Source organism: Urocampus carinirostris, chromosome 17 (genome assembly GCF_059441175.1).
Source record: "Urocampus carinirostris isolate Australia breed hairy pipefish chromosome 17, RoL_Ucar_1.0, whole genome shotgun sequence".
Taxonomy (NCBI): Eukaryota; Metazoa; Chordata; class Actinopteri; order Syngnathiformes; family Syngnathidae; genus Urocampus; species Urocampus carinirostris.
The window spans coordinates 8,579,683-8,605,990 of NC_142365.1; the positions used below are offsets into that span (position 1 = coordinate 8,579,683).

At 40.3% G+C, this 26,308-nt stretch overlaps 1 protein-coding gene across 1 annotated transcript; it reads right to left on the reverse strand.

The window, feature by feature from the left end:
• Nucleotides 1-700: 700 nt before the first annotated feature.
• oatx (organic anion transporter X) lies at nucleotides 701-26,023 on the reverse strand. The gene is made up of 16 exons (XM_088321745.1): nucleotides 25,808-26,023; nucleotides 25,661-25,725; nucleotides 21,827-21,988; nucleotides 21,704-21,768; nucleotides 21,506-21,635; nucleotides 20,249-20,352; nucleotides 17,373-17,527; nucleotides 15,285-15,453; nucleotides 14,111-14,234; nucleotides 10,408-10,523; nucleotides 7,698-7,752; nucleotides 7,468-7,627; nucleotides 7,290-7,398; nucleotides 5,066-5,144; nucleotides 3,530-3,657; nucleotides 701-2,604 (listed from the first exon to the last, which is right to left on the reverse strand). Exons 2-16 carry the CDS (start codon nucleotides 25,685-25,687, stop codon nucleotides 2,493-2,495), a joined length of 1,695 nt encoding a protein of 564 aa, XP_088177871.1. The 5' UTR covers nucleotides 25,688-25,725; nucleotides 25,808-26,023; the 3' UTR covers nucleotides 701-2,492.
• Nucleotides 26,024-26,308: the final 285 nt, after the last annotated feature.

Genomic DNA, 26,308 nt, shown 5'->3' on the forward strand with positions numbered 1-26,308 from the left:
TGCAGTGTCTGCGTCCTGTTTAAGCAGACATGGCAATAATTTCAAGCATTTGCAAGCACTTCACCCAAAAGCCAAGCACTTTTCAATCCTTGAAAACACAACAAGCCTAAGAATTTCAAGCACTTGTTGAAATAAGTGCACATTATTCAAAGTGAGACTGGGCTGCTAACGCCTGAAGGGTTTTATACATTTGACTATAAAAGACTTTATACGGTTGAATACAAGTTACATTTATTGAGTTTAATGCAAGATATTCACTGACTGGGCTTTAGTTCAATGACAGGTCACACTGTTCCAAATGCAGAATATTTTGACTAGGGAATTTTGATAACGTGACTCTAACTGAGGACGGCAGGCGTTGTTTTGAGAACAAGGCCCTGATGACGTAGAAACGCTCAGAAACAGTATGCGCTGGTATACGCTGCAGTTTAACTGTACGGGTCAGGTGTATCGAAATTTCGTTCCTTGTGCATTGTTAAGAAGAATGACAATAAAAGTAAATTCTTCTAAATCCTGTTACAAAGTTTTAATTCCAGCAAAGTTAAAAATAAATCGTGACATTACCATTCCTGTCGACCTCAGCCAATTCCTCCTCTTATTAATAATTTTAAATGACTGAGGCTATACTAGACTCAGTCAACCAGAAATATTATTTCAGCCCAAAATTGATTGACATATGTGGAATAAAATCAAAGGTAAATTGTGTAAACATGTTTATTTACCGAATAGACCACACAAACATTTCTTTCAGCATCTTTCTTAGTTCTTTGCCCGCTTACAATAAATTGTGTATTGCTTATTATACAGTGGCTTGTGAAACTATTTGGCCCCCTTGAACTTTGAGTTTTTGCCACATTTTAGACTTCAAAGATAAGAAACTAATTTCTTGTGAAGCATCAACAATAAGTGTGACTCAATCATGAAGTGGAACACACTTTATTTGATATTTTAAACTTTAACAATTAAAAAAAGAATAAGTGGGTGTGCAAAATGATTCAGCCTCATTGAGTTAATACTTGCGCCACCTTCAGCTGCAAGTCGCTTGGGGTATGTCTCTATCAGTTTTGCACATTGAGAAACTGATATTTTTGCCCATTCCTCCTTTCAAAACAGCTCAAAGCTCAGTGAGGTTGGATGGAAAGCGTTTGTGAACAACAGTTTTCAGTTCATTCCACAAATTCTCAATTGGATTGAGGTCTGGACTTTGACATGGCCATTCTAAGACCTTATGTTTTTGGGTGAACCATTCCAGTGTAGCTTTTGCTTCATATTTTGGATCATCGTCTTATTGGAAGACAAATCTCCGTCCCAGTCTCAGGTCTTTTGCAGACTCCACCAGGTTTTCTTCCAGAATTTGGATCCATCCATCTTTCCATCAATTTGAACCATCTTCCCTGTCCCTGCTGAAGAAAAGCATGCCAAAACCATGATGCTGCCACCACCATGTTTGACTGTGGGGATGGTGTTGAGGGTGATGAGCTGTGCTGCTCTTACATTGTGGCCAAAAATGCCAGAGCACCTTCTTCTACACATTTGGTGTGTCTCCCAGGTGGCTTGTGGCAAACTTTAAAAGACACTTTTTCTATGGATATCTTTAAGAAATTGATTCTTTCTTAGATTTGTGCAGGATACGACCGATTGTTGTCCTGGGACCTACCTGGTGTGTTCCTCGTTCTTCATGATGCTCTCTGCGCTTTGAACAGACCTCTGAGACTATCACACTGCAGGTGCATTCATACAGACACTTGATGACACACAGGTGGATTCTTTTTATCATCGTTAGTCATTTAGATCAACATTGAATCATTCAGAGATCCTCACTGAACTTCTAGAGAGTTTGCTGCACTGAAAGTAAAGGGCTGAATCATTTTGCACACCCACTTTTTCGTTAAAAAAGTTTAAAATATCCAATAAAGTGTGTTCACTTCACGAATGTGTCCCACTTATTGTTGACAAGATAATTACACTTGTATATCTTGATGTTTGAAATGTGGCAAAAGGTCACAAAGTTCAAGGGGGCCCAATAGTTTCGCAAGCCACTGTACATAGCAGTGCAGGTTTTCACAGAATTCATGTTCTAGAGATGGTTTTACTTTGTATTAGAAACACAATTCAGTTTGAAATAACTGCTTGATCAAGGAGAACATTTGTTAGTGTACCGCGGTGACTGAGACGATCTGGAACAAAGCCAAGATGGGCAAGAGGAGATCGGTCTGACAAAAAATGAAGTAAAAAAGAAAAAAAAAACATTTTTCCCATACAAAAATTGACCTACGGCGTATGCAATTTGAAATGATAAAAAAAAAAATCAAAATACTGAGAAAACAGTATCAATTGGAAGGTATGGATGACATCCTTTTAATCACCTCCTTTATCATGATTTGTATTTCTTAAATGCTTTCTTAGGTTAATCATTGATTCATCTGTATCAATTAAAATTACTTGGTTACAGTCAAATAATACACAATGCACATGGTTAACGACATTTTTGGTCAGAGGGCATTGAGACCGCTCCCTTCGACTTCTTTCACTTGTTTTAAAGACAAGGCCACTTGCTCGTCTTCTGAAGAAATGCACTTCTGTTCCTTGGGTTTTTTCCCAGACCTTCACACAAACAAACAAAAAGCAATTCAAACGCATTGAAATGAAAGTGATAGTTTTTTAGTTTAACAGGAACTCAAAATACGGAGAAAAGACAATAATTTCTAACTTGTAAGGAGAACAAAAGAGGATATTACACAATTCTCAAGATGTACAATATGCAGCATGAAGGGTTGGCAAACAGGGACGATTATACAAAATAATAGTCAAAATAAACCAACCTTGGATTTTAATAATTAAAAATAGAACTCTCCTACCATTATAAGCATTTTCATTGCAAGCAGAATAAAAACAAACATTAAATTGCAAAATGAACATGGGATGATTTCCTTATCAAACTCTTTTTTTATTTCACCAAAACAAAGAAATAAACCAACCCTCGGGTTTACTATTTAAAAATAGACCTCTTCTACCATTATAAGCATTTTCATTGCAAGCAGAATAAAAACAAAAATTAAATCGCAAAATGAACATGGACTGATTTCCTTATCAAACTCTTTTTTTATTTCACCAAAACAAAGGAATAAACCAACCCTGGCATTATAATAAATATTCTATGCACGTGTTTAACAGAACAGGCTCAGTATGGTACATTTTAAGGGTTTTTTAGGGTCCTCTCTTATCATCCTTGCAAGCTCAAAATTGTTTGTTGTCTTTTCTCCTTATTTTGAGTGTTTTTTAAGTGTATAAAAATATCAGAAATGGATTTGAATAAGAAAAAACATGCAGATAAAGTATGATGAGAACTGCATTTGTCTCACTAGTCTTGTATAGAATCTCTGTGTGGAATTTTAAGGCGAATAAAATGCTCCCCAACCTCTTCATGTAAACTTAACTTAACCTGAACCTCTTTTTCCATGGGAAAAAGTCCAACCTTTAAAATAAAACAGCTTGCCAGTCCTTATTTTTAGCCATAAGCACCGCTCACCATCTTTCCTCTACATCCTGCACCGTGTCCGGGAGCGGAGCGTTGAGCGTCTCGGGGAGGATGCAAGCGAAGCCCGAAGCCAACACAGCAGCGCCCCCGTAAACCACGCTGGGAAGAGCGGGGAATATCTGGCAGAAATGACATTCGGGATTCAACTAAGCTGCCATGAAATCGCTTCTAACCGGTGGTGGGCTGTCGGGGCCTGCAAGGCTTTCTCTGCTGGCCTGAAGAATATCGTAATCATGTGATGTTAATTACATTGTGTCAATGAATATTTCATAAATAATTCCAAAATGTCTTTCCGCTTCCAAAAGTCAAGTCATTTTTATTTGTATAGCCCTTAATCACAAAGAGTCTCAAAGGGCTGCACAGGTTAATACACAGACCATTTTTCAGACTATTATTACATCATCCCCTGATCTGGAACCAACATGAGGGCAAGGAAAAACTCAAAAAACCTCAACATGAGGAAAATGAAGAAACCTTGAGAAGGGACCGCACATGTGGCATCCCCCTTTCAGGATTACTAGACAGCAAAGGATGTTGCAATCACAAATAATACAGAGATATTAAGCGATCACATTTCAGCCATTAGTTATTGGTAGGGTTAGAAATCTACGCCGAAGCCTTTACAAAAATCCTGCAGGCCTTGTCCCGTAACATCAGTCTTCGAGAAAGCTGTCGGTTTTGCCAATCAGATTTCGAGTTGGCATCTGAACGCCTGCTACTGGGCATTAAGGAACGTCACCTGCTTCACAACACCGATTGGCTAGGGGCGGTAATCCACCTAATTGATCATGCCAACAGCCGTTAAACTTGGAGAAAATAGTTGCACCAAGAAATACAGTATATAGTGTTAATTTGTTAAAAGCGGAGTTCAAACAATTCCAAAGCAAGCAGGCCTTTTGCAAGCGGGGAAAGGTTTTGTCTGCCGCTTTCAGCCTAGAGGTAAGATCTTAACCCAAGTCTGTCTGGATCTTGGGCCGGCTCCGTACGCTGCGGTCACGCCGGGTTGGTACTTTAGGGTCGGGTCGAGCTTCTCTCTTGCTGACTTTGAAAAAAATATCCACCAGTCATTGTTCGTTTTCTCTGTTTAGAGAGTCTTGTTTAACTTCGTAGCCTACACCCCCTCCTCTCACGCAGTGTGCGTTGCCAGCTTCCCGATCGAACTGGGAGCAAGGTGGGGACCAGCCAAAATCACACCTCCCCCACCCGAGTCCTCACAAATAAAAAAGGAGATGTCACTTCCAAGAGGCAGCTCTTGTAGCCGGTTCGTTTATAAACAACACATCAATAATTCAGACCGGAGCTGAAGGCCCAAGTGTAAAATCCACGACCAGCGACTGCATTCAACTAAGTCTAGTCATGTTTATTTGTATAGCACTTAATCACAAGGAGTCTCAAAGGGCTGCACAGACCACAGATTATTGCAAACTACGGACCATTATCACACCATCCCCTGATCTAAAACCTCCATGAAGGCAAGGGAAAACTCAAAACCTAACTGAGGAAACTAAAGTAACTAAAAAGGTTTACCTCGTCCAGGATAAGAACAGCCGGTGCCGCCATACTGCCTACTCTGGCCATAGTGGACACCATCCCCATACCAGTTTGCCTACAGACGTTTGGGAGAAAAAGCCAGTATAAATACTGTCCATATTTGACCACAAATTTTTACAATACATAAAAATAAAATTGACTGTAATAAATTAGAGGACCAACTTTATTTTTTAAAGCTGAGAGCTACGGATTAGTACTACCACATGTTTATGTTGTTGCTATGTTATTAATAATATTACAGTAGACCAGGGGTCTCCAATGTGGTGCACGCAGGCACCATATGGCCCCCTAAGATCACCTAACTAGCCCGTGGACAGGTTTAGAAAATGGTCCACAAGGTATGGGTCATTGTGATTTTCTACTAAATTTGATTTCTAACTGACATATTTTAGTGGTTGACTTCTAATAATAACAACTCGCTAATAACAGTAAAGGCATAGAAATGACATACATATTTATTTTAGAAATTGATATAAAAAAGGGTAGCCCTTTGTGAAAATCAGTAACAAAAAGTAGCCATTAGCCTCAAAAAGGTTGGTGGCCCCTGGGGTAAGCCCTAGGCGTACAGCGTCCCCACCTTGAGCATTTTCGCTTTACAGAGTGGGTTAAAGTTTTTTCGGACCCTCCTTACAGCTATTTCCCTACTATACCACATCAACAACTGTAGCACAGTGAATGAGTGGTTAGGATGTCTGCGGCACAGTTCTGAGGTCATGGGATCAAATCCGGCTACCAGCCTTCCTGTGAGGAGTTTGCATGTTCTCCCCATAATTTCAACTTGCGTGGAAGGGTAATTGGTGACTCCAAATTGTCCCTAGGTATGAGTGAACGAGTGAATGGTTGTCTGTGCCCTGCAACTGTCTGGCAACCAGTTCAGGGTGTCCCCTGCCTGAAAAGAACTGGGATGGGCTCCAGCACTCCCGTGACCCTACCAAGGATAAGCGGTGCAGATAACTGATGTATACGTTTTTAGGAACACAAAATAATTTGTTGTTGATGTGGTGTAACCAATTGTCCCTAAGATGCCTGTCTACTTTTGGTCGATGTTATGTAAAACCACTATTGGTTCGTGTCATAGTATAATCAAAATGCCGAAATGCCCACAATGCCTTTCTCTCCCATTATCCAGTTCAAAATCTCTGGTGCGAGTCTTAGGTACAATAATATATTTTTTGGGACTAAAACTGCTCATGATGTGGTCAAGGTAAGAGTGTGGGACGTAGTCGATAAAAAGCATGGGGACAATTTGAAACTAAAGAATGAGCAAGAGTCAGATGAGGTAGCCCTTGATGCAGAGTTTTTGGATGTGTACAAGAACTGCAATGGGGTCATCATGATCTATGACATTTTGTTTTGTTTTAAGCATGAAGGTGTAGCAATTCCATTTCAATCTGACTAAGTCTTGACCTCCGCGTGGATGTTATTTTGGGAACAATCATTTTAATGTTTGTTTTTAAAGGCCCACTTGAAAAAAAAAACATCTCAGGGCACAAATCCTAAGAACATGCTTAAAAAAATAAATATATATATATATATATCATATATAATTGTCAGCTGTAGTTTAAAAATCAATGTTCCCCTTTTTTTAAAAAGTTATGTGTTTTATTCTTCACTAAAAGGGATATTTTGTATTATTTGGTGCCTCTTAGTGGTTAAAAAAGATGGTCGACGCATTGCATTGAAAAACAACGGCGACCAGATGATGAAGGTGCTGTATCTGACTCAAATCAGGAGGCTTCTCCTGCTACTGGTAAACATGGAAACCAATACTATCTGTTTCATGAGGGGGAGCAAAAAAAAAAAAAAAAAACTAAACAGCCTGTTAATAGATGAGCAGCACCAGGCTGTACTAGCCCAAGACACACCACAGTAGTTTGTGCCCCTACGACCCAAGTGGTTAAGGGATCCGTGAACTGTGATTTACTTGCTATGGGTTTCAAGGTGTGCAGAGATGCTAAAGGGGAAAGCAAAATCCTGATAACCATGGAAATAAAGCTTGCGAATATCAAAAATCATAAATAAGTTTCCAGAACCCCAATTTTACTTTGAAATTTCAACATGAGATGTCCTATCCTTGGTCTTCTGTACTTGGTTGTAACCATTAGGAACAAGGCTACAATAGGCTCAATCAATCAGAATTGATTTTCTATGAACTGAGTTGGACAGACGTATTCAGAAACAGGGAATGACAATAACGTACCTTATGATGGTTGGGTAAAGTTCTCCCGTGAACAAATAGACGGTGGTGAAGGATGCCGACGTGAAGGCCTTACCAAGACACGCCAAAGTCGTTCTGACAACTTGCATGTCTGATAGAGAGAAATACACTGTATATTAGAAAACGTAAAAACTCTCAATGAAAAGTTGCGTGTTCATACCTTTCGGGACAAAAATATTGGCAAAGATGACAAGAGCAGACATGAAGAGACACACGGCTTGGGTTATCCTTCTTCCGAGGTAGCTGAGCATGCCCAGAGCCACAAATTTGGCAGGAAAATCCACCGCTCCAAAGATGAGCTGCATCACATAAATACTCACCTGCGCCAAGGTAAAAATACTTCTTAGCTGAGTGAAAGTAGAAACTAGGAGAAAATATCAACACTCTCACCCCAAACTTTTGCAAGTCCATCGCTAAACCGTAGTAAGCGAAGCTGGTAGCAAACCTAAGAGAAGAACATGGACGGACACCGTATCAGAGGCTATTTCATAATATTATTGTCGAATTCTTAAATGTTATCCTTGATGTATGAAACTCGTGGCCTGCGAGACAATGCAGAGAGAAGCACAAGAGAGATAAGCCGCATGGTGTCACGCAATGACCTGCAGTTTTACCGTATTTTCCGCACTATAGGGCGCACCGGGTTATAGGGCGCACCCCCAAAAATAGTTTTTGGTCCTATATCTTCCATAGATAAGGCGCACCGGATTATAAGGCGCTACAATGGGAACGTGGACAAAACAGTCAGATAGTTCAGTCAAACTTATTACCCCCTTAACATTCCCAAAGCTTGCAAAGAAGCAAATACGTGTCGTAGACACGTGCGGATGTGGTGCGGATGCGGTGTCCGTACGATGTCACTCAAATGCATCGTTCCAAATATCATTCGGAAGGTTAAAGAAATGCCAACCATTCCTTAGTTTCTATTTTCTTTTTCGCTCGCAACTTAACTGTGCATATGACAATAAACACTTGGAATTGAGTTTAATTTAAAATAAGACCCATCACAGAAACATCAATATCACTCAGAAACAAGATACTGGGAAAATATATAGCCGGAGTAGCTCACCGAAGTCGTTGTGTTCAACAATAATGTGCAACCATGGTCCTCTTATATTCGTGAGTGTAGTAAATCCAGGAGAATAAAATATTTACAAATACAGAATAGTAAAACATGCTTTCTCTATGCCGTTGACAACCAACCAAACTTTTCACATTCATCTCTTTCGGCCAATTGCAGGCTTTGTTTTGTCGCTTTAGCCTATGCAAGCCCGTAAATGATAAAAAGGATCCGCCCCCTTTACCTCCAGATAACTTTAGCCAATAGTGATCGATTCAACTGATGATTGACACATTGGTTAGCCAATAAAACGCCGGTATATAAATCCCATCATACACCGTGGACTACTTCACGTTTGGGGGAAAATTTAGTCGGCGGCTGTTGCATTAGTTGCAAGACTTTGCGACACACCTTTGAGCCATATATAAGGCGCACCGTATTATAAGGCGTATGGTCAGCTTTTGAAAAAAATTAAGACTTTTAGGTGCACCTTATAGTGCGGAAAATACTGTAATTAAATATGTCGACGGAGCAGGGCGCCACTCGCATAACACCCACTGTTCATCAGCCAATCATGTCAGCTGCCTTTATGTTAAGTCTAAAATATTTTCAATAAAACAAAAATTTCTTGATCAACGCGTATGATGATCAGTGCCCCAAGCGAGGATTCCTCCAGACCCAAAGAAAAAACAAGCTCATAGAATGGACCGATTTCTCCCAAGCAAGTCCCAAATCTTTATAACTGACTACTTGAGTCTGTAAGGAGTCAATTCAAGTGACTGGAGCTCCACACATGCGCTAAAGCTAGCTGGTTAGCATCAGGATGAGTTACAGTTAGTCTCTCTATATATAAGAGTTTAATATTGCGGGTGTAACAGAGTTAAAATTTGATTGTTTTGAATGTTTTTTGGAATTCTCACAAAATGTGTGTTTTTGTTGTATTACTGTTAATATTCCGGTACCTCATTCAATTGTTAAGTCATGGGCGTCTGTGACTGTCTTTTTTCGTTTGTCACTTTATGGGCTTCGGCGCTTGCCGTAGCTTCAGCTAATTTGCATCGCGCTGAAGGTAAGATGTGCCCAATATCAGTTGGATAAAAAAATGCATATTTTGCTAGATATAGGAGCTGCTTTCACAAATTATTCTTGTATATAAAGATATACAAGTTGTGCTAAATGATGTATATTAAAAAAGCACTAAATAAGAAGTAAAGTAATACAGCTTGAAACGATGATGTAACATATTTTGATGCAAACACGCCACGAGGTGCGGCCAGTTGAGTGATGACCCGTTTTTTCTATCTTTAATGTTTTAGATTAATGCAGGTACGTGGGAAAGTTATGTTCATTGTTATTATTAAAGTTTCACTATTAATGTGCTCGCATGTTGTCTGCTTGCCGTAGCTTCAGCTAATTTGCATCGCGCTGAAGATTATTGCAGTCGCGAACAGATGCCCTTGTATTGTTTTGTTTACTGAATGCAGGCAATAAACCGAGTGACTGTGAAACCTTGTGTCGCGCATGATTGAGGGTCGTTACACGTGTACAATTAACAAGATTTTGAGTAAATCGTGAATATGGCGTAGTTGATATTGGAAAAATATAGGAATTGGGTGGAATTGACAGTAATATGTAGTTTACGTTTTATTTGCAAAAAGTTCTTGTACCACTGGGAAAACACTACCTTAATTTTTTTGCAAGTCTATAATTGATTCGTAATCCTTGCACTAATACACATTTCCTAGTGTCCCATGAAGGTGTAGCATGCACCTGTCCTCTTGGGCGCGATCCATAGGACTATTCTGTACAAACTCATGCCAGCTGCAGTTAACCGCGAGAAGAAGAAATGCAATAGCAAAGAAGCCACCAGAGAGCAGTGTCAACCTCATTCTTAAGTAGACTTGTTGAGAATACTGCAACAATTTTAAGCATTTACAAGCACTTCCCCCAAAACTCAAGCAGTTTTTCAGTCCTTTCAAACACAACATGAAAATTCAAGCATTTTCAAGGATTTCAAGCACCCGTACGAACCCCGCTCACCAGACAGCCATGAGGCCGATAGAGATCCGCCTCATGCCAGGCGTCCTCACCAGGTCGTAGGCGGTCATTGTTTTACGATTGGATTCCAGCTCCTTGCTCATGTGAGAGTGGAGAACCTGCGGGTCACATGGTGCACACGTCAAGCTTGGATTGGCTACAATACGGTTTCTCGATCAATATGCTGCAAGATGTGCTGGATGGATTGAAAATATGCATTAAAGGCAGTGTTGGGAAACGCGTTCCTGGATTGCAATTACTATAATGCGTTATTTGTTAAACCTTGTAACTAGCGAATTTGCAACATGGGGAGTATTTCAGCTACTTGTATGGACAGAATTTTAACACCATCTAGTCTAGGGGTGTCAAACTCATTTTAACTCGGGGGCCACACGATAGAACACACATTCCCTCGGGCCGGAGTAGTAGATTAGAAAGAAAAAGAGAGATAAAGAAATAGGAGAAAGTGAGGGAGAGAAAAAGAGAGAGGGTGGGACTAAGAAAGGGAGAAGGAGAGAGGGAGAATGTGAGAAACAAATAATAAAAATAGAAATAGTGATAGAGGGGGAAATAGAGAGAAATAAAGAAATCCAAAGAGAAAAAGAGAGGAGAGAAAGAGAGAAGGGGAGAGCAAGAGCGAGAGAAAGTGAGAGAAGGAAAAAGGAAGAGAGCAAAATAATGTAGAAACACACATAGAAAGAGACAAAGAAAGACAGGGAGAGTGAAAGAGCGAGAGGGAGAGAGAGATGGAGAGAGAAAAGGGGAGGAAGACAGAGGGAAAGAAATACAAGTACATCATCTTTGTGAGAGGCACCTGGCTTTAGCAACGTCAAGTGGACATATTTCAACCTGCAGTTCGTTTTTCTCTTGCGCTTCCCTCCGAATTGTCTCGCGGGCCGGATTCAATCCCTTAGCGGGCTTGATCCAGCCCACGGGCCGCCTGTTTGACACCCCTGATCTAATCGGTATCTGTTCCCCCTGCGCTCAGGTAAAATTAATTAGCTATAGCCTGCCAGCATCACACGGCATGTTTACAGTATATTGCTCTAACAAAGTTAATACAGTTACGATGGCCCCGTCTCAAGCACTGAGTGAAATAATTTCTCCCTACCGATATTCTCCCTACTATATATATATATATATACAGGACTGTCTCAGAAAATTAGAATATTGTGATAAAGTTCTTTATTTTCTGTAATGCAATTAAAAAAACAAAAATGTCATACATTCTGGATTCATTACACATCAACTGAACTATTTCAAGCCTTTTATTATTTGAATATTGCTGATTTTGGCTTACAGCTGAAAAAAACTCAAAAATCCTATCTCAAAATATTAGAATACTTCCTCAGACCAAGTAAAAAAATAATTTTATAACAGCAAAACTAAATCAAACATTTGAAAATGTCCATTGATGCACTCAGTACTTGGTTGGGAATCCTTTTGCACGGATTACTGCATCAATCCGGCGTGGCATGGAGGCAATCGGCCTGTGGCATTGCTGAGGTGTTATTGATGCCCAGGATGCTTCGATAGCGGCCTTCAGCTCATTTGCATTTGTAGGTCTGGTGTCTTTCATCTTCTTCTTAACTATACCCCACAAATTCTCGATGGGGTTCAGGTCAGGGGAATTAGCAGGCCAATCAAGGACAGTGATGCCATGGTCAGTGCACCAGTTACTGGTGGTTTTGGCACTGTGGGCAGGTGCCAGGTCATGCTGGAAAATGAAATCCTCATCTCCATAGAGCTTTTCAGCAGATGGAAGCATGTAGTGCTCTAAAATCTCTTGGTACACAGTTGCATTTACTCTGGACTTGATGAAACACAGTGGACCAACACCAGCAGCTGACATGGCTCCCCAAACCATTGCTGACTGTGGGAACTTCACACTGGATTTCAAGCAACTTGGATTTTGCTCCTCTCCAGCCTTTCTCCAGACTCTGGCGCCTTGACTTCCAAATGAAATGCAAAACTTGCTTTCGTCTGAAAAGAGGACTTTGGACCACTCTGCAACTGTCCAGTGCTTCTTCTCCATAGCCCAAGTCAGACGCTTCTTCCGTTGTCTTGAGTTCAGAAGTGGCTTGACCATGGGAATACGGCTATTGTAGCCCATTTCCCGGACACGTCTGTGAACTGTGGCTTTTGATACCTGGACTCCAGCTTCAGCCCACTGTCTTTGAAGCTCCCCCAAATTCTGGAAGCGGCTCTTCTTCACAATTTTGTTAAGGCTGCGGTCATCTCTCTTGGTTGTGCAGCGTTTCCGGCCACATTTTTCCCTTCCAACAGACTTTTTGTGGATATGCTTTGAAACTGCACTCTGTGAACAGCCTGCTCTTTGAGAAATTTATTTTTGTGTCTTACCCTCCTGATGGAGGGTATCAATGATGGTCCTCTGGACAGCAGTCAGATCAGCAGTCTTCCCCATACTTGTGATTTAGTTTACTGAACCAAGCTGAGTGTTTTTAAGGCTCAGGAAACCCTCGCAAGGTGTTTCGAGTTAATTAGATGATTCAGGTGATTAGTTGAATAGCCTACTTGTATACTTTTTCATGATATTCTAATATTTTGAGATAGGATTTTTGAGTTTTCTTAAGCTGTAAGCCAAATTCAGCAATATTCAAATAATAAAAGGCTTGAAATAGTTCAGTTGATGTGTAATAAATCCAGAATGTATGACATTTTTGTTTTTTTAATTGCATTACAGAAAATAAAGAACTTTATCACAATATTCTAATTTTCTGAGACAGTCCTGTATATATATATATATATATATGTATACTCCCATCCAAGCTTTATCCACATAAATGATATAAAATACTGAAATCAGGGGGTCAGAATCAATGCACTAATTTGGTTGCCTGTCATCAATAGCGAATGGAAGGCAGCGCATGAGAAATAGGCGTGGCTTATACAGGGTCAACAAACCAATGGGAGATCAATGGGGCAAACATTTATAGTTATTTTTTTGGTAAAATCATCTTGGATAGTACTCAGCAACAGAAGAGGAAATCTTTGAGTGGTTTGAAGTCCAAAAACAAAATGGATATGGAGTGTCTCGGCTAAGTGTTTGTTGAAAAGCTCTTAAGATTACTCAAGCTAAGAAAGGGGTTCACTACTTCCAGAGGTTGGTGTACACGTTTTGTATTTCTATTATCATGTGGCTATTTTAATTTTGTAACTAGTTAGTTACCTTCAGAGTAGCGTGCTACTTTTGGGTGTGAGTAATCCGGGGTAAAGGGATTACTTTTGGGATAAAGTATCTAGCAAAAGTAACTAACTACTATTTTCCAGTAACACGCTTAACACTGTTAACAGGACTACCTTCAGAGTAGCGTGCTACTTTTGGGTGTGAGTAATCCGGGGTAAGGGGATTACTTTTGGAATAAAGTATCTATTAAAAGTAACTACTATTTTTCAGTAACACGCTCAACACTGTTAACAGGACTACCTTCAGAGTAGCGTGCTACTTTTGGGTGTCAGTAATCCGGGGTAAGGGGATTACTTTTGAAATAAAATATCTATTAAAAGTAACTACTATTTTTCAGTAACACGCTCAACACTGTTAACAGGACTACCTTCAGAGTAGCGTGCTACTTTTGGGTGTCAGTAATCCGGGGTAAGGGGATTACTTTTGAAATAAAGTATCTAGTAAAAATAACTAACTACTATTTTTCAGTAACACGCTCAACACTGTTAACAGGATTACCTCCAGTGTTAGCTTGTCCACCACTTCCGGTTTTCCATTGATGCCAGTGACTCTGTGGAGTGCTTTCAAGGCATCCTGAGATCGCCCCCTAAGGACCAGCCAACGCGGCGACTCCGATAACCACCTGAGCAAGGAACAGTTGTCATCGGCAGGTATTTTTCGTGGAGACAAACTCATACCTGTCAACCTGTAGGTTTTTGCCGTACAAAGTACGTTTATTATGCATTTTAAGACGTGTACGACGTACGAGAAAATCTGTACGGAAAAACGCAAATTTTTCAATTATGGATACCATCCGAAACGGTAAATCAATCGAGTCAAACGAGTTCGCCGCGGTATCCTCCATCTCGGTATCGTTTTTTCGTTGCAAACGAAGCGAGCGGTTTGATGCTACTAGGCGCATGTGTCTGCCGCTTGGGGATTTCCCATCATGCATCATTCTGATCACGAGTGAACAAAGCGAAAGCAGAGCAGTAGGCCTACCTTACAACATAGTTTTGAATTTTCTTTGGATACAATCATCAAGTCGTAATGGCCGAACCTGAATTAAAACGCCGTAAGTCATTTTGATCCGAAAACAACAGGCGGGGTTGATTGAGTAAATTTGAAATACATGCTGTCTTAAAAAACATGGGATTTCATGTGGTAGTTGTGTAATGAAAGGAAGTCCGTCTCTTTTTAAAGAACCGGCTTTTTCGGCTCAACTCATTAAAGAGAGCCGGCGCTCAAACGGCTCACTTGCTTTGATCCATTATATTACGAATTATGTTGCATAAAGAAGAAAAATATAAGTACATTACCAGCAATAATTTAATGCAGAAAATGAATAAATAATTTGAACAAGGAAATGTATTATTCTACTTAATTCTATTTGCATGTATTTTTTCCTTCTATAGTGGATCCAAGCTACTTAATGTTTGAACTTTTTTATAATAAACCTCATTCATGTCGAGCAACTCAGTATCTCACAACAAAATGCTAATTAACAATATATATGATATAACGAAACACATGTACAATATAACATGTTAAACTACATAAATAAACACGTTTGGAAAACAAAATATGGTGTAGGATTATTTTGTATTTTGTAAGGGAAAATACGACAGTTTGTAAGCGCATGGAGCCCTGGAGGTTGGCAGGTATGCAAACTGAATGTTGAAAAAGGACGAACCAGCTGTAGGCAAATGAGATTAAGTGGGGAGCACACACAACCAAATGTAGCTTCCTCCAGTCCCTCAGCCAATAAGCCAACCCTGCCAGGACTAATTGTCCAAAGGTGAAGTAGAAAGAAGTAAGCGTGCCCACCAGAGTCCTGGTTTTAGTCGGGATCCATTCCACTTCTGGTGAAAGAAAACAGTGGGTTGGGTCAGGTACATCAGTGCAACCCTGAGCGCCCGGGTGTAATACAATACCTGCATTAATCGTTAATTAATTCACCTAAAAGTATGGATGGATATAAATAAATTATCTTTAAATTCAAACAAAACCTAAGCAATATTCTTTGGTAATCGCAAAGCAAATCAAGATTTAGAAGTAAAAATGGATGGTGCCGCAATAAACATTGTATCAGAAATTAAGATTTTAGGGGTCATAATAGACAATAGATTAAGCTGGAAAACACACATCAGACACATACAAACTAGTGTCTAAAAGCATTTCAATAATTAATAAAGCCAAATTCATTTTAAACTATAATGCATTGTATTTATTATATTGTTCTCTAGTTCTGCCATACTTGTGCAGAAGTCTGGGGCAATAATGACAAAAGTTTACTACAGCCCCTTTTTATCCTCCAAAAATGTGCAATTAGAACCATACACAGGGTAGGATATCAGGATCATACTCATATTTTATTCCTGCAGTCCAAATGATTAAAATTGAATGATTTAATAACATTTTTCACTTCACAACTGTTATTTAAGGTCAACAAAAACATGGTGCCAGAAAACATCCAAAAATTATTCATTCGGAAATAGGGAAATTATAACGTGAGGGGCTGTAGTAAAATCAAAATCCCAAAGGTGAGAACCACCAGGAAAAGTATGTGTGTGTCTGTGTGTGGAGTCAAACTTTGGAATACAGTGGAACCTCGGTTCTCGACCATAATCCGTTCCAGAACCCTGTTCGAAAACCGATTTGGTCGATAACTGAAAATCGTTTTTGCCATTAAAAGTAATGTAAAATCATTTTAATCCGTTCCGAATCCTTAAAGGCTTACCATGAACGTAAACATGAAGCTAACCCAGGCTAATCGTACGTTCACGTTAGTGTAATCTTCCGTACGAAAGATGACGCTAACATGAACGTGCAAAAATAAAAAAAATCAGGTAGTTTACACGTCATTTAGCACTGGGGTCTCCACAACAAGTGGTGAGCGGTTAAAGGATAAATAAAAGATTTATGAATAGGATTTCTTACCATGCTCTTTTCCCTCGAAAGAAGGGAAACTCGCACATCTTCATATTTTGCTATTATTTCTTTCTCAAATGCAATAGTTGTACGCACTACTCTTCTTTTTTCACCTGTAGCAACTTTGTTAGTTGCACCGCCCTTCTTCCGAGGCATAATTAGGGGATAAAACACTCCGTTCACCGATATTAAAAACGAAAGCAAAAAGAAGTGCGCGGTCACGTGACAACAGTTCTTCACGAGGGGTGGGGGCAATCTACACCCGTACGCCGCTCAGCATCGCCCCTAGCGTACCGGCGTTCGAACTCCGATTTTTTGAACGAAAAGCGAAGCAAAAATTTCTCGAAATTTTTGGTCGAGAACCGATTTGTTCGAACTGAGAGGCGTTCGAAAACCCAGGTTCCACTGTAATTTACAAGATGAGATCAAACAACGTCCAACTATTCACAAGTTCAAATTTAAATACCAAAAAATATTACTGGCGAAATACAGGGATGAAGAAAATGGTATATGAGTGAGATTGGAAATACTGGGTTTAAAACTATGGTTAACTTGTTGTTATTGTTGCTATTATTATATCATAACTGTTATAAATATTATGTTTATTTTTATTGTTGTTATTATCATTGGTGCCGCAGTTATATTTGGTAACTAATGGCATTATGACGTTGAGGGATGGGTATTACGAAGATTAGTGTATAAAATATGTGATTATTGTAATTTATGTAAATTACAAATAAATGAAGTTATGTAACATTATTTTGTTGTTGACTCAATGTTTTTGTCCCGTTTTTATTTTAATGTTCAAAATAGAGTTTTCATTCTTTCATTCATTCATTCAAAGCGTTACTCAAGGACGCGGAGTTGAGTATGATGCCGGACACCGCCATGCCGCTCAGGAACCGAAATATGCAGTAGATGGTGTAAGATTGAGATAAGGCGCAGCAGGAGCCCAAGACGCCGAGCTGGAGGTAAGACCAAATCAAGATGGAGCGCCTCCCGAACCTGGGACGAAGTGAGAAAACAGAGTTAACCTTGTACAATAGACCTTGAGGATATGGCGACCTCGCCTTGCCACGTTTTCAATTTAAGGTGTATGATGGATGTATTTTCAGCCCCTCTTTACTAAAGGATTTTATACATTTTACTATAAAGGATTTTATACAAGTTACATTTATTCATTGCAATGAAGATTTTTCACAGAGAAGGCTTAAGTTCAATGAAATGAAATGATCTGCATTTATATAGCGCTTTTCAAGTCAAGACTTCCCAAAGTGCTTTACAGTGTGCTTCATATTTCCCAATAGCGGCCGTGCAGCCATGTAAGGCGCTAACCTGCTTATTGGGGGCATTAGGGGTTCAGTGTTTTACCCAAGGACACTTCGACATGTAACACGGAGGAGCCGGGATTCGAACTGCGATCTCTTGATCCCAAGACGAGCGCTCTACCTCCTGAGCTACTGCCGCCCCCAATGACAGGTCACGCCGTTCCGAATGCGAATGTTTTGTTTATTTATGTTGATAACAGAATTCTGACGCAGATGGCCGGCAATGTTTGGAGAACAAAGCCCTGATGACATGGAAACGCGCGGGGATGTTTTGACCGGTCCAGACATCGAGGCGACGAGGTGGAGCCCACATGGGAGGAGCTGACACGCCAGATTGGAAGAAAGGCGTGGGCAGAGGAAGAACTTCAGAAGATCGAGAGAAACAATCAAGAGAGAGGCTCGACAAAGAGCAACACTAATTCGATGGAATTCACTTAGTTTATTATTTAAGAAATTAAATCTGCCCGCATGTGGAAATGCCGGTCTCTTGTTCATTTTTCCATAAAGAAACGAGGATTCATTGTTAGGCGAAATCAGCTAACTAATTCGAACAGTTTGGTAAACGATACATTTGTAATATTAAAATCTAACATTACGTAATTTTCCCCAGTATCAATTTGTGCGTATAACGAAGGACATCTCTAAGCCCGTCCAGTCAAGTTTATTTGTGAGACCCTTAATCACAAGGAGTCTCAAAGGGCTGCACAGACCACAGATTATTGCCAACTACAGACTATTATGACACCATTCCCCGATCTAAAACCAACATGAGAACAAGGGAAAACTCAAAAACTTCAAGTCAAGTCAAATCATGAGTATTTCTGACGCCATTAATCACACAGAGTCTCAAAGGACTGCACAGACCACAGATTATTGCAAACCAGAGACTATTATGGCACCATCCCCTGATCTAAAACCGACATGAGGGCTAGGAAAAACTCAAAAACCTCAACATGAGGAAACCTTGAGAGGGACCGCACATGAGGTAATCCCCCTTTCAGGATGACCAGGCAGCCACGGATGTCGCAATAACAAATAATACGCAGACATTCCATCCATCCATCCATTATCTGCACCGCTTATCCTCAGTAGGTATGCGGGGGTGCTGGAGCCCATCCCAGCTATCTTCCGGCAGTGGGCAGGGGACACCCTGAACTGGTTGCCAGCCAGTCGCAGGGCATACATGGACAGACAATTCGCTCGCTCATTCACAATTAACCTAACATGCATGTTTTTGGAATGTGGGAAGAAACCGGAGTGCCCGAAGGAAACCCACTCAAGCACGGGGAGAACATGCAAACTCCACACAGGAGGTTCGATCTTATGACCTCAGAACTTTGCCACACACACGCCAACCACTGTATCGCCGTTCTGCCCTACACAGAAATCGTCAACATAAAATATAGGTCATTCATATTTGCTGTTCTGCTATTGGTTTGGTTCTGGTATCATAAAAATGCCGACAGGCTTTTAGCTAAACTCCTTCCTACCATGCCCTCTCTCGTTCTTATGCGCTTCATAAAGACTTTGAGAGTCATTGATACAGTACTGTATTTTTTCTACAGAATATCTACTTCTGGGATTATCATCAACTGCTAAAGTACTTTTGTAAATGTATATTATCCTATACAGAAGAACACCATGATACGGCATACCCGCCTTTGACACTCTGAATTTATGGTGTAGATGGTTTAAGATCAGGAAATTGTGTAATTGTAATCCTGTGCAGTCCTTTGAGATATTTTTGTGATTAAGGGCTATATAAATAAATGTGACTTGACTAGAAGAACCTTCTACGCGACAGCAACGAGAAAAACATTTCATGCGGCCATGTTTAAGATGCTTGTCTGTTATTGGTAGATATTATCAAAAATGCTGGGGTCTTTCTCTCCTTCTTAAGACTTTGCAAGTCAGTACGATACAGTACTATATATTTTCCACTGTATTTAGTCACTTGGGATTCAAGGATTGCTGTGATGCTAAATGGGGAAACGAAAACCTAATAACCATGAAAATGAACCATTAATGATAAGGAGGCGATTAAAGCATGGAAATCTAAGAGTATGAGAATCTTCTTTTTCCTGCATCCACCCTCTACTCCACCCGACCAGCTTAAGTCATGTCACACCAAGGTTTTACAGTTTCATTTTTTAAATCATATGTATTTTTACTTGTTTTTTATTCGTATACATGTATTATACATAAATCCTACTTATAGATACCAATTTTGTATTTTATTAACTTTACCTGGGGTACTGGGGGTTTCGAAGGCAGTAGTTAATTATAATGGGTTTCTGTACCTCGCTATACTAGAATTTCCCCCTGCTAACCCCAACTCAGAACAAATTAATGTTGTATCCTGGGGGACTGATGTGCTATCCAAATGAAAGAAATTCACCTGTCGGAGAGGCCACCGTAGATGACGGCGCCTGCTAAAACGCCGCCCATGTAAATCGTTTGGATCATCTGCTTGAGGGGTCGCCAGGAACACACCAGATCCCACTGAGGACAGACAACACGAGACGATACAACACTGTATTTTTTGCACAGTATACAATCGCCATGGTAACCAGACTTGCAGTGATGCTATAGGGAGAAGCAAAAACCTAATCAATGTTCCCTCTAAACTGCATGTGTGCGCAATTGCGCACTACCCAGAGCTTTTTCGCGCACAAGAAATTCTAGCCAGCTCTCAAAAATCAGGGCTCGAAATTGCTAATAAAGAAGCGAATTAAGTCAAAGTTACAGTGCATGAAGGTAAAAATACAAGGGTTCCCCTGAAGCTGTGTTCTAAATGCGGTATTTTGAAGTCAAGGTCGAAGTAGAACGAAGTTGAGTAAAGTCAGTAGAATTTTTTGGGGGCCGGCTTATTCGGCTCGGCTCACTAAAAAGAACCGGCTCTTTCGGGTCCCAAGCGGCTCTTCGGGTTGTTTTGCTTCTTTAATCCCAACATGACCAAATATTATGTAAAATGATGTACAAAATGAGTTAAAGGAAGGGGGGAATAGAACAAAAAAGAAAAAAAATACCAAAATGAAAAAGTAGTGAAAAGCTAAGAAAAAAAGAGCAGGAAAAAAGAAAATATACAAATGAAGGAAAAAGCATTTTTTTAAAGGAATTCAAAAAAAGGTAGAAAAAAACAGGGAAAAAGAAGAAAAAGTTTGTGTTGCATTCAAATAATTACCGATTATATCAAGTCAATCTTGTTGCCAACATTGTACTTCCACTAAAAAATGTAATTAAATACAGTTCTGTATCGTTCAACCGACTAAATAAGCCCCCAAAAATGTTAGTATTCTGCGACAAAAGATATCAGGAAAAAAAAAGAAATGGAAATCTTGTGAAAGAATTGTAAAAACAAACGAAGTATCGTACATTAGTCAATTCATGCAGAAGTGAAAAATAATTTTGCATTGCCGTAAACATAGACATGTTTGATAATGATTTAGTTGCCACGCTTGGGATTGCTGTTGCTCACTGTTGTTTCAAGCGTTGCTCACAGACTTTGAATGAAAGCTCAGACCCCTAAAAAATTAGAGGGAACATTGAACCTCATCCAGAGATTTCGGATAAAACAGACAAATCATGATCAAACGTAACCGATGACACAAAACCTCTAGTGAATTGATGCTTGAGAATGGGTAATCTTGGTTACCTCGGAAACGGTGGTGGCGAGGAATTCCGAGTGGTCAAAGGTCCACCCGTCCACACAGTTTTCCGTTTGCAGGAGACTTGTGTTAGCTGAGCTGTTAGCGATGAGCAATTGCCACTGTGGTGTCACAAATCTGAGAAACAGTTAACATCATTAAATTGAGGCCACAAACAGGAAGAACGGCCGAGTCATCCATTTGACCTCCTGCAGCGCTCCAGTCGTGTTCCCGAAGAGTCCATTGGGATGAAAGCCTTCAACATGTCTGGCTGAAATAAGATCCTGTGTCAGTGGCGTGGCGCCCGATCGAAAAAGGCCGACTCGTACCTGCTGGGTGAGGTTCCAAAGGCTGTGATTGGTAGAAAAGCTGCAGTGGTGTGTGGGGGTTCCGGACACAAAGTTGTTGAGGAGGTTTTGACTCGCCATCAATAAACCCGGAAAACTGATGAGGGTCACGTGGATCCACTGGTATCGCCCAAAACCGCCCATCTGACAAATAGGAGATTTAATGGTGAGATGGCCGAAATTGGTCTTACTACTCTAAAAACCGGCAGCACGGCGGCGCAGTGGTTAGCGCTTGTGCAGCACAGTTCATGTCATGGGAATCTGTCGTGGGTTCAAATCCAGCTCCAGACTTCCTGGAGTTTGTATGTTCTCACCGTGCTTGCGTGGGTTTCCTCCGGGCACTCCGGTTTCCTCTCACATTCCAAAAACATGCATTTCAGGTGGATTGGCCGGTCCAAATTGTCCCTAGGTGTGAATGAGCGAATGAGTTGTCTGTCCCTGTGTGCCCTGCGATTGGCTGGCAACCAGTTCAGGGTGTCCCCTGCCCACTGCCCAGAGATGGCTGGGATGGGCTCCGGCACCCCCGCGACCCTATTGAGGATAAGCGTAACGGCTAATGAGATGAGATGAGACTCTAAAAACCCACGATATCGGGAACTGATTAGTCAGACCGGATAACAGGGTTTGTACATTTTTCCTGGTCAAATTCAAGCACTTTTTAAAGAATTTCAAAGCCAGTTCTCCAATTTCTCCAATATCGTTAAAAGATTTAAAAAAATGAATTAAATCATGTATTTTGCAATTTAACTATGTGATTTTATCTTGCCCGTGCACAAGATTTTTTAGATCTTGGGTAAATCGTTACTATAATTGTTTCAGAGACAAATCCCTCCCGATGTAGATGTTGGGTAGAAATGACATATGTAGCTTACATTTTTAGTTGCAGGATTTACAATTTACCACAAGGAAACGCTAAATTGATATATTCTATAATGTTCAATAGTAAAACAGTTAGCTCAATAATTCAACGTCATCCCTTCTGACCAGACGATGACGATGAGACTTCACCTTTTAATGAAAGGAATAAGCTCTGTTGAAGAGTTAACTGCATACAACTTTTATTATTATCAATATTACATTGCAGCCTGGTCATCCAGGAAGGAGGATTACCTCATGTGTGGTCCCTTCTCAAGGTTTCTTTATTTTCCTCATTCTGAGCTTTTTGAGTTTTTCCTTGCTCTCGTGTAGGTTTTAGATCAGGGGATGGTGTAACAATAGTCTGTAGTTTGTAATAAACTGTGATCTGTGCAGCCCTACGAGACTCTTTGTGATTAAGGGCTATACGAATAAACATGACTTGACTACCTTATTTTTTGCATGGCCCAAAATAAATGTCCATAATTTATATGTAATCCTTACACTAGTAAGCATTTCATAGTACTCTGTTTAGATGTAGCATGCACCTTGGGCGCAACCCGCAGGGACCGATGACACTTCATAGGACAATACCGTACAAACCAATGCCAGCTGCAGTTAATCACAAGGGAAAAAGAAACTGTCAGGTTTTCAATGTAAATCTTTTGATTTTCTGTCTCAAGGTAATTAGCTTGTTTTTATATTACTAAATATAAAAACAATGTTTCTCATACAAACACACACATAAAGGAACGTTTCAACAATGAGTGTAATTATATCTCTTGTACTTTTATCAATCTTGTATTCTTTTATTTTGAAATCGTGTTCTTGTCAACTGTTTCCTCTGACGTCAATAAACACTCCCCTCTCTCTGTTCGGGACCTCAGCCAAGAAGGTCGTGAGTTTATGCTCCCACCATCATGTCGAATTAAACTATATATATGTATTTTATATGGGGAAATATGGCCACGAAATAGTCATAATAATGATTGACTTTAACAGAAACACATCTCCAAACAGAAGAGCAGCTTCAGCGACAGACTGCTGTCACAGTTTTGTTCCACGGACAGACTGAGGAGATCATTTCTTCCTCATGCCATGAGGCTCTTTAACTCCACCCAGGGGAGTAAAAGCCCACATTAAACCCCACACCCACGTTTGCATATTACCCTATTTTTATTACAGTGTGTATTTTCCGCAGCACTATTTAAATACTCTACATCAACATGTTATATTGGGTATTTTTGTATTCTATATCTTATTTTATTACTTTATTTTGGAACGCAAGGATACTGCTGGAAGTGTGAATTTCCCTACACGGAGGAATAAAGTATCTATCGATCTATCTACAATGGCAAAGTGAAGGGGTTTTGGCTTTATTCCATCTGAGTAGATAGGCGTTCTCCGGCGTTTATTGGTAAATACACTTCTTCACACTATCTTAATTTTTATTCAACATGGTCCGTTTTCCTGTGCAAGGCTTATTGTGGCATAATAAGTGGAATCCAAATAATTAAAGGGGGCAATTGGCTCAAAGGGCAGCACAGCAGTGCAGTGGTTAGCGCATGTGCGGCACAGTTCTGAGGTCATGAGATTGCACCTTCCTGTTTGGAATTTGCATGTTCTCCCCATGCTTGTGTGGGTTTCTTTCAGGCACTGCGGTTTCCCCCCACATTCCAAAGACATGCATGTTGGGTGAATTGGCCGGTCCAAATTGTCCCTAGATGTGAATGAGCGAGCGAACTGTCTGTCCCTGTGTGCCCTGGCAACCAGTTCAGAGTGTCCCCTGCCCACTGCCCGAAGATTGCTGGGATGAGCTCCAGCACCCCCGCGACCCTACTGAGGATAAGTGATGCAGATAATGAATGAATTGGCTGAGATGTATGATGTATATTCATTTATCACATTGTTTATTCATATACATGTGTATTACACATCAGTAGTACTTCAAATACTATTTTGTTATTTTAATGTGTTTATTAAGGTAACTGGGTTTGGAACGCAATAGCAAATTACCATGGTTTCTATCCTCCACCATTAGAAGAGAGTTATATCCTGGGGGTATACTGTATTTAATTTAAATTCTGTTTTAAGTAATAATTCTGTCACAGCCTTGTTCCACGGACAGACTGAGGAGATCATTTCTTCCTCATGCAATGAGGCTCTTTAACTCCACCCGGGGGAGTAAAAGCCTACATTAAACTCGACCCCCTCATTTGCATATAACCCTATTCTTTTTACAGTATTTTCAGTAGCACTATTTAAATACTCTATATCAGGGGTGGCAAACAAGTTTGACACAAAGAGCCGAAATTTTTAACTGTGAGAGTCAAAGAGCCACACCGCGCACTGACCTGCCATGACAGACACACACACAAACACAAACAATTAAAACATATTATTTCCCATAACACACTCCTCTCCTTACAATACAACAAGCATTGTTCTTGTGTTGATTTCAAGGAAAGTGTCCACCCTCAACACACACACACAAAAAAACTAAACATGAAACAAGGCAAAGAGCCACAGTAAATAGAAAATATGAAGAGGCAAAGAGCCGCATTCTTATTGGCCGCATGCGGCTCTAGAGCCACGTGTTCGCCACCCCTGCTATATATATAAACAAATATTGGGTATTTTTGTATTCTATCCCTTTTGTTTTATTATTTTATTTTTCAACACGAGGATACTGCTGCAAGTGTGAATTTCCCTACGGGGATGAATACAGTGTCTATCTAATACAATTTTATGTAAAAATGCGTCATTAATAGCGGTCACTTTATTAATTTTACTGGACAGTATTGTTATACTTTGTAAGTGTATTCTCTTCTGAACAGAAATCCCAACTGGAGGGACAATAAAATGTCTTAAATCATGGACTGTAATCGGGTAACTCCTGAAACTTTTTTCTGGTAATCAGATTCACTTCCAAAAGTTGACATTTGTAATCAGATGACTCACCTCATCCAGCAGCTCACTGAATCCCATTTTGCAGACACTTCCAATCTCCTTGACTTCAAATCAAGCTGTCAAAAGATCACCCGGATTGCCACAAAAAACGAACATCTGAGCTGAAGGTCATCATGACGGCAGCGACCGCTTACTCACGATTTGGTGGCGGTCTGCTGAGTCGCCTTAAAGGATTAAACGTGCGCACGTTCACAAAGAAGAAAGGATTTGGCCCCTCCGTCGGACGTTTTATTTGTTGTGCGGCACCAGGACCCCAGGGCCTCCTCGAGGTGGGAGGTGTGCAGACTTTGACACGTTGCTGAGCCCCTTTCAGTCCCTGTCTGTAAATGTTCCCAAGAATCCTTCTGGCGATAACTTGATGGACACGGTGTTGAGTTATTGAACATAAGCATGAGTAGAAAAGACCCACGTGAACTGGGAGGAACTTGTAATGACGCTGGTCATTACAAGTTCATTCTAGTTTACGAGTTTTTTCCCAGCTCGAACAAGCAGTTCATTAAAATATTTAAATACTGGATTTACTAGTGCATACACACAGTTTTCACCCAAAAAACTCAATAGTTTGGTTGTGCATGTATGACCTGTAATTGAGCAAACATTGATCAGACGCCAAATATCGCTCAGCATTGGAATCACCGG

Bases quoted from the DNA above. Each gene is read 5' to 3' on its own strand.
- oatx (XM_088321745.1), bottom strand. From the start codon at position 25,687: ATGGGATTCAGTGAGCTGCTGGATGAG. The intron at 21,636-21,703 runs GTCAAATGGATG...ACTGTTTCTCAG, and splicing joins CGACTGGAGCGCTGCAGGAG to ATTTGTGACACCACAGTGGC. The intron at 7,628-7,697 runs GTGAGAGTGTTG...ACCTTGGCGCAG, and splicing joins TGGACTTGCAAAAGTTTGGG to GTGAGTATTTATGTGATGCA.